At 50.9% G+C, this 21,501-nt stretch overlaps 1 protein-coding gene across 2 annotated transcripts; it reads left to right on the top strand.

Annotated features, from left to right (window-relative positions):
* Nucleotides 1–1,837: 1,837 nt before the first annotated feature.
* Nucleotides 1,838–20,524, top strand: L3MBTL2 (L3MBTL histone methyl-lysine binding protein 2). Of its 2 annotated transcripts, XM_026101564.2 has the most exons (17): nucleotides 1,838–1,932; nucleotides 3,582–3,852; nucleotides 4,111–4,244; nucleotides 4,582–4,705; nucleotides 5,699–5,778; nucleotides 6,689–6,806; nucleotides 7,170–7,304; nucleotides 7,986–8,074; nucleotides 9,757–9,988; nucleotides 10,733–10,812; nucleotides 11,403–11,507; nucleotides 12,727–12,874; nucleotides 13,749–13,831; nucleotides 14,574–14,808; nucleotides 15,586–15,651; nucleotides 16,582–16,704; nucleotides 17,591–20,524. In XM_026101564.2, exons 1-17 carry the CDS (start codon nucleotides 1,912–1,914, stop codon nucleotides 17,698–17,700), a joined length of 2,154 nt encoding a protein of 717 aa, XP_025957349.2. In that variant the 5' UTR covers nucleotides 1,838–1,911; the 3' UTR covers nucleotides 17,701–20,524. The 2 variants fall into 2 exon arrangements, with proteins under 2 accessions (XP_025957349.2, XP_025957365.2); XM_026101580.2 differs by lacking the exon at nucleotides 15,586–15,651.
* The last annotated feature ends 977 nt before the right edge of the window (nucleotides 20,525–21,501 follow it).

Below are 21,501 nucleotides of genomic sequence, written 5' to 3'. Positions count from 1 at the left end.
GTAACATTTAGTTCTTTCCCCATCTTGCCTTGTGCTGTGCAGCTCCATTCCCCCCATATGTAAATAAACCCTTGCCCAGTTATCAAGATTTCTAGGAAATCTTGTGCATCCTCAGTTGTGTTTAAGGCACTGAACTCTAGCTAGCCATCTGCTTAGATACGCCCTGCTGCTGGAGCTCACTTTGTTTCAAGAATGTTACATTTGCATCCATATTATGATGCTTACTGGGCATTAAATATGTTTGTGGGGATGAAGTTCTAGGTTTTGAGTGTTTTGTGGATTGGGGTTTTTCCTTTTTTTGCAAAAGCTTCTGGGACTGGCTGACAGCGACAAATACATTGTGGTTTTGTGTGAAAAGACGTTGAGCTTGCTGCATGACTTCATTTAGACAGAGACTATACAATATAATGTCTCAAGTCATTACACTATGTCATTTAGTCACATAAATCTATCACTGTCACTATCTATCACTCTGTTCTATACATACAGTAAATACCTTAATTTCCTTCACCTAAATAGTCCTTCTTTCCACAGTTAAAAGAATGCAGTTGATCCAAGTCAACTGGGCACAGGCCCTTGACAGATTCACTGGGTGCTTGTGGCTTCCCAGGTACTTCATCAGCCTTCGTTTAACCCCAGCTTTCCTCCATAGCATGTGCGGTAATCTTCATCTAAATGTCATATTGCTGGCTCCCTGTGCCGTGAGCACAAGCCACTGTCAGATTGTCTCCTGGAGACTCAGTTTGCCATTAGCATATTCTGTAAAATCTGTAGATCAATGAGTAAATCTGAGAAAAGGCTTCTGTGTTTATTTCTGGTTACTGTGTATGACTGCTAGGCAAGTACTAGTACTGTCTGTACTGTACTGTAGCTGTACTACTATCATCAGCTCTGGAATTCTTCCTCTATCCTTGCTTTAGCATCAGGCACGTAGCAGAAATATATTTTTCAGCCACTGCTTTCACTGACACAGTGCTCCTGCCTTTGTGGGAGCAAAGACCTTAGGTGAGGCAAGATGTGAATAGCCACAACCTGACGTACTGTGGTCTCTAATCCAGAGACTTTTGTAATGAAAACCAGGTCAAAACTAAAAAACGTCAGCAGGATCCGGAGATACCTATTCCACAACTATGAGAACAGATGAAAAAAAGGATTTAACAGCCATGCATTTTTTTGTGGGTCATATAGTTCACATGTACAGAAGTATCTGTTGGCTGGTTGAGGGGTGTCTGACCTTCGCTACGGAGCCAGCGAGATCTGAAAGCTTCTTTAGGGATCCTTTTTGAAGGGAAGAGGTGCCCCGCTGGCACCAAAGCCTCTTCCCAGTGTGCATGGCTGAAGCTGTCTCCTTCCGGGGCACTTTTAGAAATATTTACTTGCTTCAGTTTGCCAGGCAAAGTGGGCAGGGTGTTTGGCTGGGTACCGCGTATCAGTGGAAAATTAGGTTAAATACAACTTAAAGGGATTAAGTAAGAGTAGTCTCACCCTCTCCCCCCAGATCTCCTGGTGGCCTAGACCTGCCCTACTGGAGGAACTGTGGCTCAAGAGATGCTTCCTAGCCATTCTTGTTAAAAATTTAGTCATAACTTTAGGACAGCTCCAAAGCAGGGCCTGGACCTCCCCTCCCGGCTGTCAGCGCCCCAGCCACACCGCCGGCCCGGCCCCACAGCGCGGCAGCAGGGGGGGGCAGCCGGCACATCCCGGTGGAGGGGCCGTGTGAGACGCCATGGCCGCCCTTCCCCGCACCGGCGAAGGAGAGCTGCTGAACTACAACTCCCGTCGTGCCTCGCGGGGAGCGCGGCGGGAACAACCTCTGCGCTGATTGGCTCCTCCCTCCCGCCAGTCAGCTGCGCCGCTGGACGGGGGAGGTGCTCCCCGCGCGTGAAGCGGGCTAGCGGCGTCGCGGGAGCCATGGAGCAGGAGCGGGGGGAGGTGAGAGGCCCCGGGCCGGGGGTGCCTCCGGGGCCGGAGCCGGGCCAAGGAAAGGCCGCCGGTCCCGCGGCTGCGGTGCAGCCTGCCGGGTGCTGGGGGAAGCCCTGGAGCAGCGGGCGGTGGGGCCTGGGCCACGCGGTGCCCTGAGGGAGGGGGCGAGGCCTGGGCTGTGGTGGCGGGGTAACGGCTGCCTGGAGCCGGGGGAGCAGGCCTCCTTTTCCTCCTCCTCCTCCTCCTCCTCCTCGTGGCCGCCCTATTGTTGTGGTAACCGGCGTGGCTCTTCGCCCCGTCTCCGCCTTCGCGCTGCCTGGGGCCGGGCTGCTGCTGTGTGCGGGGAGTGGGGCCTGCCCGGCCCTGGGCCTCTGTGCTCGCTTCGCCTCTCTGAGATGGGGTTACGGGTGGTGCTGTCCTCGCTTGTCAGCCCTGGGAGTTTGTAAGGCGTCTGCAAGTTCTCAGTCATGTTTGGTGGAAGAGTAACGATCCAAAGATATTTGTTTCTTATGAACTGAATGAAGGTGAGTGCCCGGAAAAGGGTGAGATGGAGAGAAATGTGCTTTTTGAGAGAGTCCAGTCCCTTTTAGACATCAGGAACACCACCTGAGGATGTGCACCTGCAGGAAAGCAGCCCCGACATTCAAGGAACAACCTAGGCAGTTTGTGTTTGCTTTTTGTGAAAGCAAAGGAGGATGTGGGGAGACAGCAGTGAGCGAAGTCTGTTATCTTCCTGTTTATGTCTCTGTAATGCTACCCAGGAGCCAGGAACTGGTGGGAATTTAGCACTGGAAAGGGATGGATTTGCTGCTGATCCTTAGTTGCTGCCTTCTTGGACGAACAACTGTCTCCTGGTGCCTCATCTTGCTGCTCTAATCCATCTTTCTCTTCCCTCACTCCCTGTGCTGATGCTGACTTCTTGCTGCTCTTTCCTGAACTGCTAACACCTTTTCCCAGCTTCTTTTGCCCTTATTTGGAGCCCAGTTCAGGATTCTTCTAGTCTGAAAAATAGTCACTGGACTCACTTCTGAGCCTTTTTGTCAATTGCTGCCTCTGGGACCTGTCCTTAGAAGATCTGTAGATGCAGACAGATCTGGTTATAGGGAAAGACTGTTAACAAAAGTTGTTCTTTCTTCCTGCTGATACAGCTTCTAAACTTAGGCCAGCTCTGGACTAAGTCATTTCCATAGAACATGAACTTTCTCCAAAGTCAAGTTTGTTCTGTTGACAGCCAAGCTGAAGTGGTTTTGTAGGCTATGGTCACCGGAGTTTGAAGCTTTGTCCTCTGTGCTGGAAGCTTGTGGTGACCTTAGCTGTTATTGTTGATGGTGTCTGCGCTGCTGTATTGCTGTTGGGAGAGACAGTGCCTGGGAGGGCATAGTCTCATCTGTTCCTCAAGCCTTTTTCTGTGTAGCTGCAGCTGTATTTGTTTTCCCTGTGAAAGCAGACTACACCATGTGAAATACCAATAAAGGAACCTGTGTGAGGGGGAATAACTTCCCTGCTGTGAATTCAGACTCTTGCATCTGGGTTTGTTATATGGACTCCCCTCTCACCAAGGCCTCTCCCTGATCCAGGGGGTTCTGGCAGTGAAGGCTGGCTTGTTGTGGGGTGTGGTGTAAAATACCTGTTTTAAAGCAGACTGGTTCTTTTGCTAGTTGGTGTCTCCCTTCCGCCACAAGACTTCATCTTTGGAGCGGATGGAGGAGGAAGATGATGATGATGAGGATGATGACTTGGACATCTTTGGAGGTTACGACAGCTTTCGGGGCTACAACAGCAGCATGGGCAGCGACAGCAGTTCATGCCTGGATGAGTCTAGTGATGATGAGGTGGTGGACCGGGAAGCAGGAGAGCTTCCAACCTCCCCTCTGCACCAGCACCCGCCATCCACAGGCCGGCTAACAGAGGACAGTGGCTCTGAGCCAGGTACTGTGCTGCCTTCCCGTTCCTAAAGCGTGTTTGTGATAGGACAAGGGCTGGAATTCTTGTTGGGGGAAGCCAAAGGGCGTGTGACTGCATCTTGACTATGGTTTGGGAGCAGAACTAGATTGAAACTGCATTTTCTGGGTTACCTGGGGGAACTACTAAGTGCAAAGAAGGTTACCTGGGCTTAGCTTTGTCTTTGTGGTTCATCAACCCAGCCAGCTACTCACATTTTTCTTGTGCCGCCTTCTCTTCTGCCAGCTGTATGTGAGATGTGTGGGATCGTGGGCACCAGGGAGGCTTTCTTCTCCAAGACCAAACGCTTCTGCAGCGTCTCCTGCTCCAGAAGCTACTCCTCAAACTCCAAGAAGGCCAGCATCCTGGCCAGGCTGCAGGTTAGTCAAAACCTTTCCTTTTTTCCTGGGGATGGAACAGGATGTGCCTCTGTACAGGAGAGGTGCTTGCTCTCTAGCAAGATAGCTGACAGCCATTACCAGTGGCTTATTATGCTGGCCTGTGGTTCCAACCACAGCTGAAAAGTGGCCCTTCCTAGAAGGAAGGGCAGACTTATGTTTTACCTGCTGTTTCTTCTTGTTTCTTTGAGCATTAGTAAAGATTGTAGTGATTTTAAAATCATTCCAAGATAGAGGTTTATCCCCTGCTGGCCAGCTGCAGGGTCTGGCTTCCTTTCCCCTCCTCTGCCCCTCGGTTCTAACTTTCCTTCTTTTGTAGGGGAAGCCACCGACAAAGAAAGCTAAAGTCCTGCACAAGGCAGCCTGGTCTGCCAAGATTGGGGCGTTCCTCCATTCTCAGGGCACAGGGCAGCTGGCAGATGGGACGCTGACAGGCCAGGATGGTGAGTGTAGGCAATATAAGAGGAGACGCAGCTGTGAAAGCCACAAAAATGGGAACTCCTTGAGGGCTGTAAATTCTGCAGTCCTCTCTCTCCCCTCTGTGTGCTGCCTTATACCAAACTGTGTGTGTGGATCACTCTGATGCAGGGCATGTCCCTGTTCCCTCTCCCTGCCTGTGCTAACAGAGCACTAGTGGGTTGCTGCCCATTCACTGTTGCAGCCCCTTTCTTGCTTGTTGCGCGTTTCCTTAACCAGAGCTTGTCCTGGTGTGTTAGCTCTGTAGTCACAGTCCCACGAGGTGCTGGCTCCTGCTGGCAAAGCTGATTTAAAGGTGTCCCACTGCACAGTTCACTGCCCCGTTGCCTGTGGGGGAGTTGTTATTAACTCAAGTCAGCTCACTGGTCAGCTCTATAGATGATGCGTCACTACAGCTCAAAGAGTAGCAAACCGCCACGTTGGCAAAAGTGAGTCCCTGGAGTGGCAGGAGGGACTGCTTCCTGAGCTGACTTTGCAGCTGGAGCAAAGCTGTGGCCTTGGGTCAGGAATGCCTGTGGGGATAGTATCTGAGTGCTTCGCTGCCCCAGCACCCTCTGGGGGGGCAAGCACTGCTAATGTGGCTCTGCAGTGGAGGCACTGAGAAGCAAAGCTGCAGAGTGGTTTAGAGCAGGCAGGATGTGGTCCCTGCTCTCTCCAGAGTGCTTCAGCCCTGGGCTGAATTCTGACCCCTTTTCTTGCCCTCCCAGAAGAGCAAGAGATGGCAGGGATTAATAATTACTTGGACCTCTGTGGGGGCTGGTTCCCAGGGGTTTGTGGGATCTAGTTCCCCTCCAGAGAAAATACACTGGAATCCAGAGTCCCTGTGTGCTGGGGCAGAGCACTCTGCTCCCAGAGCAGCTCCCAGTGCGGTCGCAAGCTGCAGCCTAGGGGTAGCTGTGTGCTCAGTGCCTCTCCTACAGCCCCCTCACCTGATATTCTTCTCTCATGTCTGCTCACAGCGCTTGTCCTGGGCTTTGACTGGGGAAAGTACCTGCAGGAGCACGGCTTCAAGGCAGCTCCTGTCAGCTGCTTCAAACATGTGAGTCCTTCCTCACCATGTCTTGAGACATGTATGCACGGGGCTCTCCTGTCCTCCTCCTGTGACAAGTGGTGGGGAGAGACTGGGGAAGCTAGTTACTGGGCCCCAGCTGATGCAAGGAAGGAAGCTGGTGGCTCCTCCCAGCTGAGGATGGGGGTCCCACAGAGGGGTCATGAGTTCTGGAGAGGAAGCAGACAGGGACTTGACAGAAGCGCTGCCAGTGGTGATGGGTCAGTGCTGGCTGGGACGGAACCAGTTCTGGTGCCTGGGGGGGTCAGGTAGCAGAAAGCTCCCAGCTGCCTTTGCCTGTTGTGTGGATGGAGGCACCCCAGGGTGGTATGCAGGGAGGAACTCTGCTCATCTGGGCCTGGCAGCAGCTGCCCTTCCAGTATGTCCATTTTCTGTCACATTGATTTGCAGTCTTTGTGGGCCAAGTAGCCAAGGCAATTCAATGAAAGAATGGCAATTCTTAGGTGTTACAGCAGCCTTGTCCTCTCTGCATATTAAAACTCACTTCTTCCACTCCTTTTGAGTTGCAGTCTGTGGTAGTATTGACAAAATTGTGTGCATCTTGAGGATATGTCAGGAAAACATGGCAGTTTTCCTGATGATTAAGGACTTGGATACCGTAGAGGAATGGCAACAGCTGCTTTGGGATAATAGGACAGTTGGCAGTGAAGTGGTGTTACACAGTTTTCTGCCTTTTGGGATCCTGCACTAACATTCCACTGAGGTGCCTGGGACAGTTCAGTTGTGTTTCAGACTGTCTGCAGATTTGGGAAGAGTAAGGCATACAAACTTGGTGAAAGCATAGCTGCCTAAAACATGGCTTTGAAAGCTAGAACGAGGGTCTGAGCCCCGCTTTGACTGTAAATGCCTCCCTCCCTTCATGGCTGCCTCAATTCTTCAGGTGCCACTTTTTGATCAGTGGGACGATGTGGTGAAAGGTATGAAAGTAGAAGTGCTGAACAGTGATGCTGTGCTCCCCAGCCGGGTATACTGGATTGCTTCCGTCATCCAGACTGCAGGTATGCCTCCAAAATAGCTCCCAGTGGCCAGGAACTGCTAACTTCAAAGAGAAGCTTTAGAGAGCTGAGTATAGCTGGTCAGGCAAAATATTAGCTCTTTGGAGCTCTGTAACTGTTGAGAAGTCTTGGAACTGGAAATGTCATGGTTTGGGGTGGGAGGAAACCAGCATCTGGATGTTCTTCTGGTTTCTGGGTTCTTTGTGGGGGTGGCTTTGCCTCTGGGAGAAGGGTTGGAGAAGCCCTGATAACCTATGTAAAGTTCTGAAAGCCATGTTGTAGGTAATAAGCCTGCGGACCCAGTGGGGAGAGGAGAAATGCCTGATGTTTAATGCCTTTCTCTGGCTGTCTGCTCTGTCCTGGCAGGGTACAGGGCCCTTCTGCGATATGAAGGCTTTGAGAACGATGCCGGCCACGATTTCTGGTGCAATTTGGGCACAGTGGATATTCATCCCATTGGCTGGTGTGCCATCAACAGCAAAATCCTGGTGCCGCCACAGAGTGAGTGTGGGATGAGAGAGGTCAGCGCCTATCTCGGTGTGGAGAAGCCTTGGTTTATCTCTAGCGCACTGGGACAGACATTCCCATTGTATCTGGGACTGCAGCTCCATGTGTGCTCTGAGTTATAAGCAGCATTTAGTCTTCTGGGAAGCAGGAGGACTTCCCCTGCATCTCCCTGTGGCTGCCTCAAAGGGTGCTGGATGCAGAGCTGGTGTCAGGCCTGTGGACAGAGACTAATGCAGGTTCCTCCTGACCCACACAGCGGCCAGACTTAGCCTTTGGGGGAACTCCGTGGCCCTACATCCTGGGCAGTTGTCTCTGGGAGTACACTGGCCACAGTCCCTGCTCAGTGAGCAGGAGAGGGATGCTAATTTAGCAGGATTCTGGCAACACTGAAATTTGTTAGGTATAACTCCTATCTTTTGCTGTAATACCACTTCCACATCTCGATCAGTGGAGTTGGATGTCTGCTTGGTGCACTTGGTTCTGTAACAATGGTTCCTTAGAGCCTGTGTGGGGGCAAGCGCATGGAATCTCTCTGCCTGAGAGCAGGTACAGGGTCTGCGTGTGAAGAAGGCCTTTTAATGCAGATGGACTCTCCTCAGAGAGGAGGAAATGTCTAGTGCAGTGCTGTAACTCTGATTGTCATAAAGATGCGCTTTTTATCCTGTGCCTGTATAGGTATCCATGCCAAATACACTGACTGGAGGGGTTACCTCATGAAAAAGTTGGTGGGAGCAAGGACCATCCCCGTGGATTTCCACATCAAGGTAAGTGCAGAAGACTGTTTTGTGTAGAAACAAAGCCAGGAGACGTGTGGAACATCTCTCCTGATTCTGATCTGTGCAACTCCTGGACAGGAGAGCAGTTTCAGGGGAGGATGGGGGACAGTGAGTGCTTGGCTATGCTCAGAATACATCTGTCACAATGCAGTGGGTAATGGCACAGTCCCCTGGCCCTGTTAGCACACCAGTTTCTCCTTTGGGTCATAGAAGGGTGTAGAAGCTGTTGTCACATAGTTGCTGCAAAATACTGGGCATAAATTTTCTTTTGCTGAAAGGAGAGGCCAATGGAGCTCCACCTGGAGTTATTCTGCCCTGTTTCAGTGCTATGCAAGTCAAAAAACCTTTCCAAAAAGCAGCCTGCTGGGGAATGAGGGGCACAGGCTCCCTCAAAGTGCACAGAAACAGCTGTGCGAGTGGCCCTGTGAGCTTTGTGGCTCTTGTGGTTGTTTCGTGTAGTCTACACTGAGTTTAGACGTTCTCCAGGCAGAAGTGAGAGGAGCGATTCTCCCCTGGCTGGCAGCTTTGGGAAACTGCAAATAAGGAAGATGGTCCCAGAGACAGCAGGCAAGAAAGCAGGTGATGGGATTTGTCTCTGTGCAAGGTAACTGGTAACACTGAGCTTGGTGTAGTTTGTGCTTCCTTTGTCGCTTCTCAGGAAGCTGAGAGGTTTTTGGAGCTGCTTGTTCCTGAGCTGCGTTGCGTACCTGAGAGCTCCCCTCATGTCAGGGAAGTGCTAGAGGGAGACCAATGCTGTCAGTATGTTTCTCCTCCCAGCTTCCCCACTCCCACCTGATGAAGAACAGTAGATGGGAGAGGGGAACCTTCGTTTCCAGACTTTTCTGGACTCAAATGTGGGCCTGTTCATGTGTCCATTGAATTCATTTTGAGCTGTGGTTCTCAGCACCCCCACAGCATTCTGGGATCTCCAGTGCCAAAATGTCAGGTGTTCTATAAATGCCTTTGAGTATTTATGGATTGGTAGGACTATGCTGTATCAATAAATCAGAGGTCTGCAAAAATCTGTCAGAAGGCAGCCGGTGACTTCATGCGCTTGGGCCTTTAGGTCAGTCTGTAGAGCAGCTTTGGCATTGGAGGTGGGGTGGCTGATAGGATTATCTTCTGGTTCAACACTTGATCACAGTGAAAAGTTGAAAGCAAGGTCCTGACCTCTTTAAAAGACAACTGAAAATCCCGTTGCCCTTTGGGAAGCTAGACCTCTCTGACTGCTGCAAGCGTTAAAACTCTTATGGCTGCTTTCATGACTGAAAAAGGCACCTAATTCCACACCCGGTTCCTGCTAAACAGAAGTGATGCTTACGACTTTTCAGATGAACTATTCATTGCTGCTCACCTTCCAGAACATTTACACAGGGCATTGGCTGAGCATGGCTGCCACACAAGGATGGGGGGAGTTGTTAGGAAGCCATAGGGCAGGGGAGACTTGGGGTGCAAATGGCCAGCCGTGCCGCTGTGCATGGGGCTAGCAGTTTCCCATCCCCTCGACGAGTCTGCTTCCATGCATCCCTTCCCAGAAGTGTCTGCCAGTCAGCTTTGGGCAGTGCAGGGAGTCAGTCAGGATGTCTGTGGGGAAAGCCGCTCTCTGAGGTGTTTGGAGGAAGAAGACACCAGAGGTGATTGATCTCACCTCCTCTGTTGATTGTTGCCAGATGGCAGAGAGCATGAAGTACTCTTTCCGGCAAGGCATGCGAGTGGAGGTGGTGGACAAGAACCACGTGTCCCGGACACGCATGGCGGTGGTGGACACAGTGATCGGGGGCCGACTGAGGCTTCTCTACGAGGACGGTGACAGCGATGACGACTTCTGGTGCCACATGTGGAGCCCTCTCATCCATCCTGTGGGCTGGTCACGGAGAGTGGGCCACAGCATGAAGAAGACGGGTAGGGATCAGGCCACCACAGCCATCTCCTGGTTTGCTATGAACTGCCTGGTCCCTGCTATTGGCACCAGTCTCAACATGCTGGGAGCCAGGCAGTTATTTTGAGACCGGGTGGATAAGGCCTCTGCACAGCCACACGTCTGCCACCTTTTCCCCTGGACAGACAAAAGCTGAGCAGTTTGTTGTCACAGGTCCAGACGCAGAGATTGTAGGGTTTCTCACCTGAAGTAGGTAGTCTGTCCCTGCAGTGTGAGAGTGCATAGTCTGCAATATCAAAGATGTTTATGGTCTTTTTAAGAAAATTCGTGCTGGTTTCCGTAAGACGATACCACCAGGTTGTGTTTTTCTGAGACTTTTTTCTGGACTTAACAGAAGAATTCTTGCTTAGCTTAGTCTGCCAGAAAAGGCAAAACTTGAGCTCTGGAGCTGCTCACCTTGTTGATCCTTTTTGTTTTTTCTCCCACGCTTCCTTGCTGTCTCTTCCTGGTGATTACAGCTGCATGTAGTGGTGTTATCACTGGTGCTCAGGAAGACCAGCTGCCATCTGCTTTTGAGCAAGCTCTGCCTCCCAGCCCATGTTATGGGAAGGTGTAGATGGATTGACCTGTTTGTTCTTTCTATTACTCTTATCATGGTCTCTGATCTAGCTCTCTTATAGCTGCTGAGCTCTCACCAGATGATAGTCAGGATATTTTGTTATTGCAGTTGCTTCACATTTCTCACCTCTTTCTTTTGTTCCTCACAGAAGAAAAGCGCAGTGACATGGCGAACCATCCCACTTTCCGGAAGATTTACTGTGATGCTGTCCCCTATCTCTTCAAGAAGGTAGGACAGCCCTCACTTTCTGTGGTGGCCACAGCAAAGAAAGCAATGATACCACTTCGTCCTTGGGTATATGATGCTCTGTGGGTTGTTGAGGGTGACTCGCTTGTCCCCCTTACAGCAATGGGGCAGTGAGGTAATTGGGGTGTGAAGGCTGAGATTTGGCAGGGTAAGTGAAAACAGAAGGATGAAAGAGCCAAAAGACAATATCAGATTGAGGGACTCTGTTGAAGGGTGAGCAGTTGTTTGGAGCTCTGAGTGGGTGAGGGAAGATGATTGCATGGGAGATACCAGTTTGGAAAAGGGGTTGGATCATATTAGTAAGGATGAAGACTGGGAGGAGGTTTACTTTGCTGTGAAGCAGAACTGGGCCTGGCTCTGTGACTGGCCAAGGCCTTGGCAGGAGCTGACTGGCACAGAGACAGTATTGGGCTGGTTCCCTCTTTGTACTTCTTGGGGTTTTTTGTTCTTTGTCTCCCTTTCCAGCTTGGGCTGAGCCAACTAAAGAAGCTCTAATCCTGTTTACGCTTGGGGTGGTTGGTGTCAGGATGGTACTTTCCCATAGCGCATGATATGCCTGTGGTCTCCCTAAGGTACGGGCTGTCTATGCTGAAGGCGGATGGTTTGAGGAAGGCATGAAACTGGAGGCCATTGACCCCCTCAATCTGGGCAACATTTGTGTGGCCACTGTTTGTAAGGTAAGGTTGATTGGGGGCAGGGAAGGGGCTCTGCTGTGTTTACCTGAGACATCCCAGCCTCTCCTCAGACCTTTGCAAACAGACAAGACTGGGTAGGAGTTCCTCTGAGAGAGGAGAAGGCCGTAAAGAGGGGCTATCAGACAGAGGTAGGCAGCAGGTGTGTGGAGGGGACTGGGGTGTTAGCTCAGTAGTGTGACAGGCTGATGTTGTCCATGCACGCCTCGGAGGACAACATGAAGATGAGTGTGTTTGGCCTGCAAGCTAACTGTCCAGCGTGTGGTCGGCAACCACCTCTCCCTCATCCTCGGACGCTCAATAGGAAAGATCTGCTCTCACAGGAGACTCTTGGCAATTCCTGGAGGGCCTAAAGAGAGGCCTCTGCCATTCTGCCTTGAGGAGAGAAAGGGCTGAGGGAAGGGTTGTGAAGTAAGCTTTGTGTGGGGAGTGGTGTATAAATTCATGGGCGGCATTCCTCAGTGTGGGAAGCTAAGGATGGGTGCCTCTCCTCCTGTATTTGCTCATGAGGTGGCAGTGACCTCTGGTCCTGTGCTAGTGTAGGGAGTAAATGGTTCAGCCAGCTTTTCTCAATGTGATGCTTTGCATGTCTTGAAATGTAGTATTGCTGTGAGCTTTTTCTGCTCCCTCAAGAAGCTGTCTACTCTTGTAGAGGCCACAGCAGAGGACTTTGATGCACAGGGTTTGGCAAGGGGATGCTAGGAAAGTCCTTTGTGTCCAGAAAACGTTCCCTTCAGCTGCTGCTCTGAAATGTGAAGATGTTAGGGTGGTCATGCCTATCAAATTTGCTAGGCAACAATTACCAGTGAGTGACAGGGTGGGATGAGCCCTGACGCTGTTGGAAGTGGTGCCCTTCCCTTCAGCCCTCTAACAAACCCATCACCTGGCTGGTGTAGAGGGGCTCTGGGCTGCCAGTAAAGTCTGTTTCTGAGAGAGGACAGAGCTCCTGATCATCTATATCCCTGTTCTTTTTACAAGACATTGGTGTTAGTCCCAGTCCTGCGGAAACAGGTGCTTTGGGGATTAGCTTGTGCTGACTAACATATCATGAGAAGCTGCTACGCATCCTGGAGCATATAATACTGCTTTGCACTACCTAGTGGCGATTGTGATCCAGCTATGGGGACTCTTGGGGGATCCTTTGAGAAGAGAGGCTTTAGAGCAAGCTAAGCTCTCTACTCATGCCCTTTCACTTCTGTCACAGGTCCTCCTGGATGGGTATCTTATGATCAGCATTGATGGAGCCACATCTGCAGATGGCTCTGACTGGTTCTGCTACCATGCCTCTTCGCACGCCATCTTCCCTGTCAACTTCTGCCAGAAGAACAGCATCGACCTGACTCCTCCAAAAGGTGAGGTTTGGACCCGTCTGCCCTCAGGAATAAACCTGCACACAGAAGCCACTGGGCTGTGCTTTTCTGAGAGGTGTCAGGTTCAGATGAACCAGAACCACGATGTCCCAAACTGCCTGTTTTTTTGGAAGATGGAGCTGGTTCATAAGGCCAGTCCACTTCAGCTTGGCCTATATACCAAATCTTGGCACTCAGTGGAAGGAAGTAACATCTCCAAAGGGCATTAATGACCCATGGGCTAGCTCCTGGAGGATGAGCAGGACAGATGTACTGTCTCCAGATTTAAGGACAAAGAAGGTGAGAAGGGTTAAGCAGAGCCATTGCTGCATGACTCCATTTTACAAATGGCAGGAGCTGCCTCTGTTCTTCTTGTGTGAATAAGTGTGAGACTGATTTATTTCTGAAAAATCTGGAGTTACAGTCAGTTTAGGAGCTTTTTTACTGTCTTATCTGGCCATACCCCAAAAGGCCTGCTCTGAATTTCTGTGTGGCAGCATTTTCAGTCCAGTATTCTCCTGCTCTTCTGCCTTTCTTTTGATGTTTCTGCTGGTGGGAGAAAGAGTGGTCTTAGTGGTGTGTTTTTAACATACTACTTCTCTGTCTCTTCCTTCCCTTTCTCTGTGGCCTGGATATATGATGGATGTGGGTATTCAGTGTTTGCAGCTTGTGCTTTTCTCAGTTTCCCCACTGGGTGGGGGTGCTGGACTTCCATGGAGTCTGCAATAGATTTATGTTCAACATCAGGCTGTATGTGCTGATTAATGAAATGCTTCGCAAGTGGTTGCTGTGTTTTCTTCCTGCCCATTCTGTCTTTTCTCCCACTTGTCTGCCCAGCGACTGCATTTTTCCCTCTGACCATTTCTTCCTGCTACAGGGCAAGATGCAAAGACCTTCAACTGGGAAAGTTACCTGGAAAGGACAAAGTCAAGACCTGTTCCAGCACGGCTCTTCAACACGGTGAGTGGTGCCTGAGGGAAGAGATATTCAGGGATGCCTGCAGTCAGCAAGGAGAAGCCCAGGAGGTCTGGGTGTTTCTCCTGGGCTCCTCTGTGCCAGCAGTCAGCACTTCTGAGGAGAGTCCAAGTCACAGAGGTGTGTACTGTCTTTAATAAAGTCCTTGTTTGGCTGGTTGTGATGAGCAGGGTCATCCCTTCATGGGTGTAAGAGTGTGTTGGTTGCTCTGAGGGTGACCTGCCATTCTATAGTGTTTCTAAGAGCTCTAGGCTACTGGTGGGTTCTGCACTACTTGTTGCCTGTGGAAATGCAGCTGGCACTTGGGTAGAGGAGGTCTGCTTGGCATCAGCAAAACTGTGCTGCGGCACTCAGGCCCATGCCTCTTTTTCTGATTTCCCAGCTCTGTCTCAGGTTATGGGTTTGATCAGATGTCCTTTAACTGCTGCGTGCTGTTCCTCCTAGTTTAGACTCTCATTTCTTAATGCTGCACTGAGGTTCCCTAAGGACACAGCTGGCCTTGGATCTGTTCATGTGCCCACTTCTACTATAAAATTGGATGGGGGAATTGAAGTCCCTAGCATTGCTTAGATGTGGGCTTGTTCTTTCTCTGCTTGCTTTAGACTGGAGGCAAGTCTGTAGCTGTTCTAGGGCATTGGTGTCTAGATGGGGGCTTGGACTGGATGCGATTGCCTTGGGTTTGTTTTTTTTTCTTTTTTTTTTTTTTTTTTTTTCCCCCTGCATCCAGGACTGCCCAAACCATGGCTTCAAGGCAGGCATGAAAGTGGAAGCAGTGGACCTGATGGAGCCCCGGCTCATCTGTGTGGCCACAGTGAAGCGTGTGGTCCACCGTCTCCTCAGCATTCATTTTGATGGCTGGGACAGCGAGTATGACCAGTGGGTGGACTGCGAGTCTCCAGACATTTATCCTGTGGGGTGGTGTGAGCTGACGGGTTACCAGCTTCAACCACCTGTTTCTGCAGGTGAGTGAAAGCTTCACTATGGTTTCTTACACCTCAAGCCTAGAGGCAAAGGTTTCCTTCCTCCTGCTCTGTGAGTTGCTCCTGCTTTTTTGGGCCTTGTGGAGAGGAGAAGCTCACCTCTTTTATCTGTGCTGGCTACTGCAAGTCCTTCTCTGATGCCACACAGCCTAGCAGCTGGCAGAGAAGACTCTATGGTGGGGAGAAGACAGCCTAAGGCTTTGGTTTCCCTCTGTTTTCCCACCTGCACACCAACAGAGAATTGCTCCTGCTGAAGTTGGGTAGGAGTTCCAGGTGGTTCTATCCCTGCACAGCCTCCCTCTTACTGAGCATACCTACAACCTCAGCCAGCTAGCAGGGCCAGCTCTGTCCCCACTCCCTTTTCTCTGCCCATCAAATCTCTGACTAAGTCTGTAAAGGTAAGAGCATCCCTCTCAAGAGTTTATTTCTTCCCTTGTCATGGAGGGGGACACTGCCTCACCTTTGCAGATGTTTTTCTTCTTGTTCCAAATTACAAAACTTGTCTCTCTGCTGCCCCTGCCAAATCTCTATTGGGCCTCTCTCCCCTATGCTGCCCCAGCCTGCTGCCCTGGGCCCTCGCCTGGAAGCAGAGCACAGCCACAGCACTAGGGCCCTGCCATCCCCTCAGCTGGTTGTCTTGGGGAGAGGGCGTTGGCTCGGGGGGAACGGGTATATCTTGTCTCTCGCTTATGTCACTTCATCCCAGTTACCTACTGGTTATGGGACTTGGCTTTCGTTTCCCTCTCGTCTCCATGACAGAGCCCACAACTCCAGTGAAGGCCAAGGAGGTGCCCAAGAAGAAGAAGAAACCCTATGGAAAGAAGAGTGAGTGATGTTTGATTAGCGCCCTCCCGCTCGCTCGCAGGCTGGGCCCAGTTAGAGGAACCCTGTCCATGTCCTGTCAGAGCAGGAGAGAGAGGCCTTGTCTTGCTGTGGATGCCCTCAGCCAGCTGTGGGTTTGATAACACAGCTTCATCCTTCTTAGTTTCCCCCATTGCCTAGGAGAGCTGAGAGCTGTTTGTGTGGGAAGGATCTGTTTTGTAGTCTGTTTTCTGTCAGCCCTGGTGTAGGTGGAGCTTGCTTCTAGGCATGAGGTGTGCTGCTTTCCCCACCGTGTCCATGGTCAGAGGGAGATTCTTTGCCACAGCTGCCGGGTAGCTAGAGAACAGCCTCGGCTGCTTTGTGCTGAGGGAAAGAAGGTCTTAAGACAACTGAAGATGCCGGTGGTGGGGCTGGATGATGTTATTGTTCCATTTGTTGTTGTTGTTGCTGTCATATTTGGGGTTAGCTGTGGCAAATCATGTGTAGACAGGCAAGAAATTCCTTGCCAGGGGTTAGAGAGGAAAAGACATCTAAAGACATTCAACCAAAATAAAGCTTGTTATCTAAAAATGAAAATAATAATGCTTACAGTATCCATGCCTTGGAGCCACCATGCCCATTTCCTAGGGCTAGGCCAGACAGGTAAGCAAAGCTATTAACAGATTCCAGCAGGACCTGTTCCTTGGAAATTAAGCACATGCTGAAGTACCTTGCCTTTAATGAGGGAGAAGATGAAGGAGCGAATTTTGAGATGATGAATGTAGAGGTTTTCTTTCATTAGACTGTTTTTTTGAGTAACGAGTTGGCAGCTAATGACCATGCAGTTGGCTGGTCAGTCATGCTGGCCTCTGGTTTCTCAGTGGAGCAGGGTTGCTGATTTTTCTAGGGAAAAGAAACACACTTTTCCCCACACTTTGTTATCTCTTTGTTAAGGAAAAAAGATACCTGCCAAAACCCGCACCATCAAGCAGACTGTCAAGAAGCCTCCCGGCCCGAAGACAAAACGAGAAGCGAAAGCTGCCAGCAAGGCTTTGCCGGAGCCAGCCCCCGATGAGAGTAAGGGAGCAAGCGACTCTACCCTGCAAGCACATGTGCCTGCACGCCACCAGCCATCTTGAGGCCTGTGCTGCCTCTTAGCAGCTAAGTCATGGGTGCCCCCAGGCAGGGAAAGGCAGCACGCTGCCAGCTATGCCATGTCCTTCCCCACTTTTCCAAAGGCAGGGACTCTTTGCTGCCTTGGCTGAGGAGAGAGTGGATGAAAGCCTCCACCTGCTCTCCCTGGGGTGGTTTGCCTCCTAGGAGGTTCAATGGCACCAGTATAGCTAGATGCCTTGGCACTGCTGATGCCTGCTTAGGGCCTGGCTGCCCTATTGAGCAGTCTGTGCCTGTGCAAGATCAATTAGGGAGGAGAGACAACAGAGGTGTCAGAAGATGTGCTGTCCCATTCCAGTTCCTATAGGGGCTGTCACAGCATGTGAGCATGGTCCACAACGCTGAGCGCTCAGGGATGCAGTGACCAGAAAAGCATTTGGCAGCTGGATCACTCACCAAACCTGGCAGGCAGTGGGGAGGAGTGAGGTGCTTCGCATGCATGTGGACAGAGCCTCATGAGGGTCTGAGTTGCTCACAGGTATAACTTCCCCTGTGTGGACCCATGCAGGTATGGAAAGGACCACCCTGGCATTTCCTCCCTCAGCCCTGGGAGAGGTTGTTTTGGGGAGCAGACAGCCGAATGCTGCCAGGGTTCAGTCCCATCCTGATTGCTGCTGTGAACAATTGGTTTGTTCCAACAGGATGGGACTGCTTTCTGTAAGGGATCTGCAAGAAATGGGCTGGAAACTAGAGGCATTTGAGTGTCTGTATGAACAGGGCTGGTGCTGGGGTGCTGCAGATAGAGCACGGCAGCATGGGTTGATTTATCTCTCTTTCCATCTTTTGCTAGTCATTGCTGTGCAGGTGAAAGAGGAAACCATCGACCCCTCCATGGCTGAGTTTGGAGCCTCAGAGCTTCCCATTCCTGTCAGCAGCATAAAGCAGGAGGTCACAGACTGAACCTGGAGCATCCCCCAGCCTGTGCTTCACCTTGTGGCTCTTTTGGGGAAGGCCCTGACAAAGCGGAGCAGGAGACCAAAAGGGCCCTGTCTTGTCAAGGCGGATCACCTTGCAACATCGCAGCTCTGCTTTCTTGGCGTGCAAGAGGATTTCCCCTAGACTTGTAATTTTAAGCCCTGGGAAACGGACTCCAGAAAAGCAACAGGCTTACTGACAAACGTGACCGGAGTGACTGCTGAGGTGGTGCATGCCTGGCCCCGAAGGCATGTTTCTGAGCAGGAGACCCCAGTGGGGCTGCCACAGCGTGGAGGGGCAGTTTGGGATATCAGCTGTGGCTGGAGGTGGTGAGCTGCAATCTGAGGAGCTGTGTGCATGTCCTGTGAGTCAGGAAATCAGCTGCTGTCATCAAAGGACATCTGTGCTGTGCCCCCTGCTCTAGGCCATGCAACCCCTGAGAGGGCTGGGATAGGAAGAGCAAAAGGGGCTGAAAAACAAAGGAAAAGGAAGGATGATGCCTCTTGGGGGAATGAGAGACTTTTTTGATTAACTTAATTTCTTGCTGTTGACCCCAGAACTGCAGAGCACATGATGCACAGTTTGAATTTTTTCTTTTTTAGCAGGCCCTCTGTAGATTTGACCAATGATCTGTACCCTAAAGCCCTGTGGATTAAACTGAGGAAGAGGCCAAAGGCTTGTATATTGCCTGCTGGGTCAGCAAAATACGAGGATTAGCAAAGGTGGGGGGGAAGAGGGCTGAAAGTGAAGACATTACAGCGTGAGTGTCAAAGTGCCACTGAACTCAGGCACAGGATGGCAGCACAGGGCACAAGTCTCAGTTTGGAGCTGTCCAGGTGGTCGAAGAACGTCATGTTTCCTGAACCTCCCTCAAACCCATTTCTAATCCTGGCTCAGCTTCTTTGGGTTACCATCCTCTACCTCCATATTTGTTTCCTCCTGCCGCATAGGTGAGAAAGCGCTGTACCTGCCCGAGCCAAGGCTGGGTGCTGGCTGGCTGTTGTAGGAGTGTCTCTTGGAAGCCCCCAGGAAAACAGCATCTCCAAGCAGGGGGTTTGCCCCAAAGTGTCTGCCTTTGGCCATACTCCCACAAATTTCCAGGCAAGAATCACAGCTGGCCCAGGAAACTCAGGTCCTGGCAATTGCTGGCAAAGACTGAGCTTGCTGCTTCCTGCAGGAAACCGGTTTAAACTGTTTTGGCCCTGGAGTGGGGGAGACTGGAGGTAGAAGCTGGTTGTATGGTTGCCATAAAAAAGGGTCATGCGTAACTACCCCCACTACTGAAACCAAGACATAATCAGTCCCTGTGTGTTTTCTAAGGGGAGATGGAAGAGAAAGAAAAAAGCCAAGTCAGTCATAAAGAAAAGAAGGGATATTTATTGGAAATGTGTGCACAGACATACAAATCAGGCAAGTGGCTTCTCCAAGGGGAAATCATGATAAATTCCTGAAGCTATCAATAAAAAATAGCACCAGTGCCCGAAGGACACACATTTCTGGTTGAAATATCTGGAAGTTAGTGTAGGGTAAGAAAAGAAAAAGGGAAAGAAAAATACTTCCATATAGAATTTTGTATATATTCTTCTATATGCACTCAGACCTTCTATTATATTATCTGCATTCATATACAATTCATTTACACAGTTTACTTCTTACTCAACTTTTTTATTCTTTCCCCCCAGCCCTCCCAGGAGAAGGAGAGCAGGGTCATATCACTGACATGGCACTGGGGTGAGCTACTCTCAGGCTGTCTGGTTAGCACCTTCCCTGAGCTCTCAGCAGCTGGGAGGGTCGAGGGTCCTCAGCACCTGCAGCTTTGCAGCCCTGAGCACAGGTGGGTCTGCACATGCTGTGTCTGTGCTGACCCCTTTGGCATTTGGAGCTGGGTCTCAAGCTGCCTCCAGCTGGCAGCTGAGCTTTCTCTAGCCTCTCTCTGCTGGGAGCCTCCCAGGCCTCCTCCAGCCCATTTCCCTGTAGCACAAATATGTTGTGCAAGGTGAGGCAGGGGCTCTGCTAAATACTCAGCCCCCACCTATCTCAAAACATCCCTCCCCTGCCACCTCCTGACCTGAGGGACGTTGTGAGGCACCAGGCCCCTTTTCACACACCTCACTCTGCAGAAGAAGCAACTGCAGGCGCAGGGTGGCGGGTGTTAAGGAATAGCGAACTGAAACTGTCTAGAGGTAGCTGCTTAGCACAACTTATATAAAACTTGCTTAGCATGAGTAGCTAAATTTGCTGAAGCCTTAGGCTGCACTTAGATAAAATAATGAACTTTTACTTAGTCCAGTAAGGAAAGGGCCTCAGAGCTGGTTCCAGCTGGGAAGATAAGGAGGTTACAAGCAGTCTGCATTCCTGCGTCTCACACTCCGAAAGGGAGGGTGTCAAGGCTTTGAAATAAGACCAGTGCAGGGCATTAGGGCATTAGGACCTTGAGGGACAAAGCCTCAGCTCACTGCTGGGGCAGTGTTAATTGTTATGATTTAGAATCACCTCCTCCTCCTCAGGACCTTGAGAGACAACAGTAAGACCCAACAAGAAACGAAGGTACAACCGTCAGCAGAGACCGCAACAGTAAAGATAAGGGAGAAAAACAGCCTGCCTAGGAACAACGATGAGACCCAATAAGGAGCAGGAGACCCCCAGACCTAAAAATTACTATTGGTCTGAACTACCGTGTGAGGGGTGGGAAACTTAATTTGAAAAAGCTATAATTGCCCAGGGCTTTCTTTGTTCGGGGTCCTTCTTTGGAGGCACCCAGCTCGAGCTGTAATTACTGCACGTGCGTCATTAAAATTTAATTATTTAATTTCTTTTGATTTGGCTCAACTTTTCTGCGGGAACCTAGGGTCGGGCCCTGTTCTGGTGGCCGACAAGCCTAATTTCCATAACAGCGGACAGCATCCTGCAGCTCTTTCCCCGAGTGAGAGCATGGCTGAGAGCAGGAGGAAGCTCAGGGAAAGTCTCATCATGGCCATCGGCTGCGGACAGGAGAGACAGGGAGGGCAGATGTGGGTGTGTGCCAGCGCTGCTCGCTGCTGTTTAGGATTAAGAGAGAGTCTGGAAGGGCTGGAGAAATTCTCTGTGGAGGAAAGGCAGTCAGGAAAGCTGTTCAGAAAGGGCAAAGCAAACCAGCACGTGGGCTGGGGGGGGGGGGGGGGCGAGGACAAGGGGGACATCGTGATCCTGCAGCATGGCATCTTCCCATAGGAAAATGGAGGGGTGGTTGTCTGTGCTGGATGATTTGCCAGGGAAAGAGTGTTTGAAGCAGAATGGGAATGGGGTTTGCAAGAACTGGGGTGCCTGGGAGAAGGTATGGCCAAGTGGAAAAAGAAACCTCCTGGTCCCTAATGCACAGATTGAACTGTGTGGTGGTAATGAAAAAGAGGAGCCAGAGAGTTAAGAGCTTAAAGCAGCCGAAGTGATTTCTGGCAGAGTGAAAGACTTGCCTTTCAGCCCTGTTGGCCAAGGAGGGTCCTGGGGTAAAGACTCAGGAGGTTGGTTCCCGCTGTCCTCCTGGGGGTGTTACTAAAGTACAGCAACTGAGGGAGAGCCTGTGGTGTAAAAATAGGCCAAACAACAACGAAACAGTAGTTGAAGAATGGGGACAATTTTGTCAAGCCAGCTCTAGAGGAACCACCAGCCAAGGGCTCATCGCTGCACTGCCCCAGGCCTGGGAGATGCCCCAAAAGGGGCCTGGCAGGGCTGGTGGGCTTGGGACACGAGGTCAGAGGTAGCAGACAGCCGAGGAGCAGTCAGTGCAGGGAAGTGGCTTCTCCAATAGGA

Source organism: Dromaius novaehollandiae, chromosome 1 (assembly GCF_036370855.1).
Source record: "Dromaius novaehollandiae isolate bDroNov1 chromosome 1, bDroNov1.hap1, whole genome shotgun sequence".
In the NCBI taxonomy this organism is placed as follows: domain Eukaryota; kingdom Metazoa; phylum Chordata; class Aves; order Casuariiformes; family Dromaiidae; genus Dromaius; species Dromaius novaehollandiae.
This window is presented reverse-complemented; position numbering and strand designations above follow the sequence as displayed.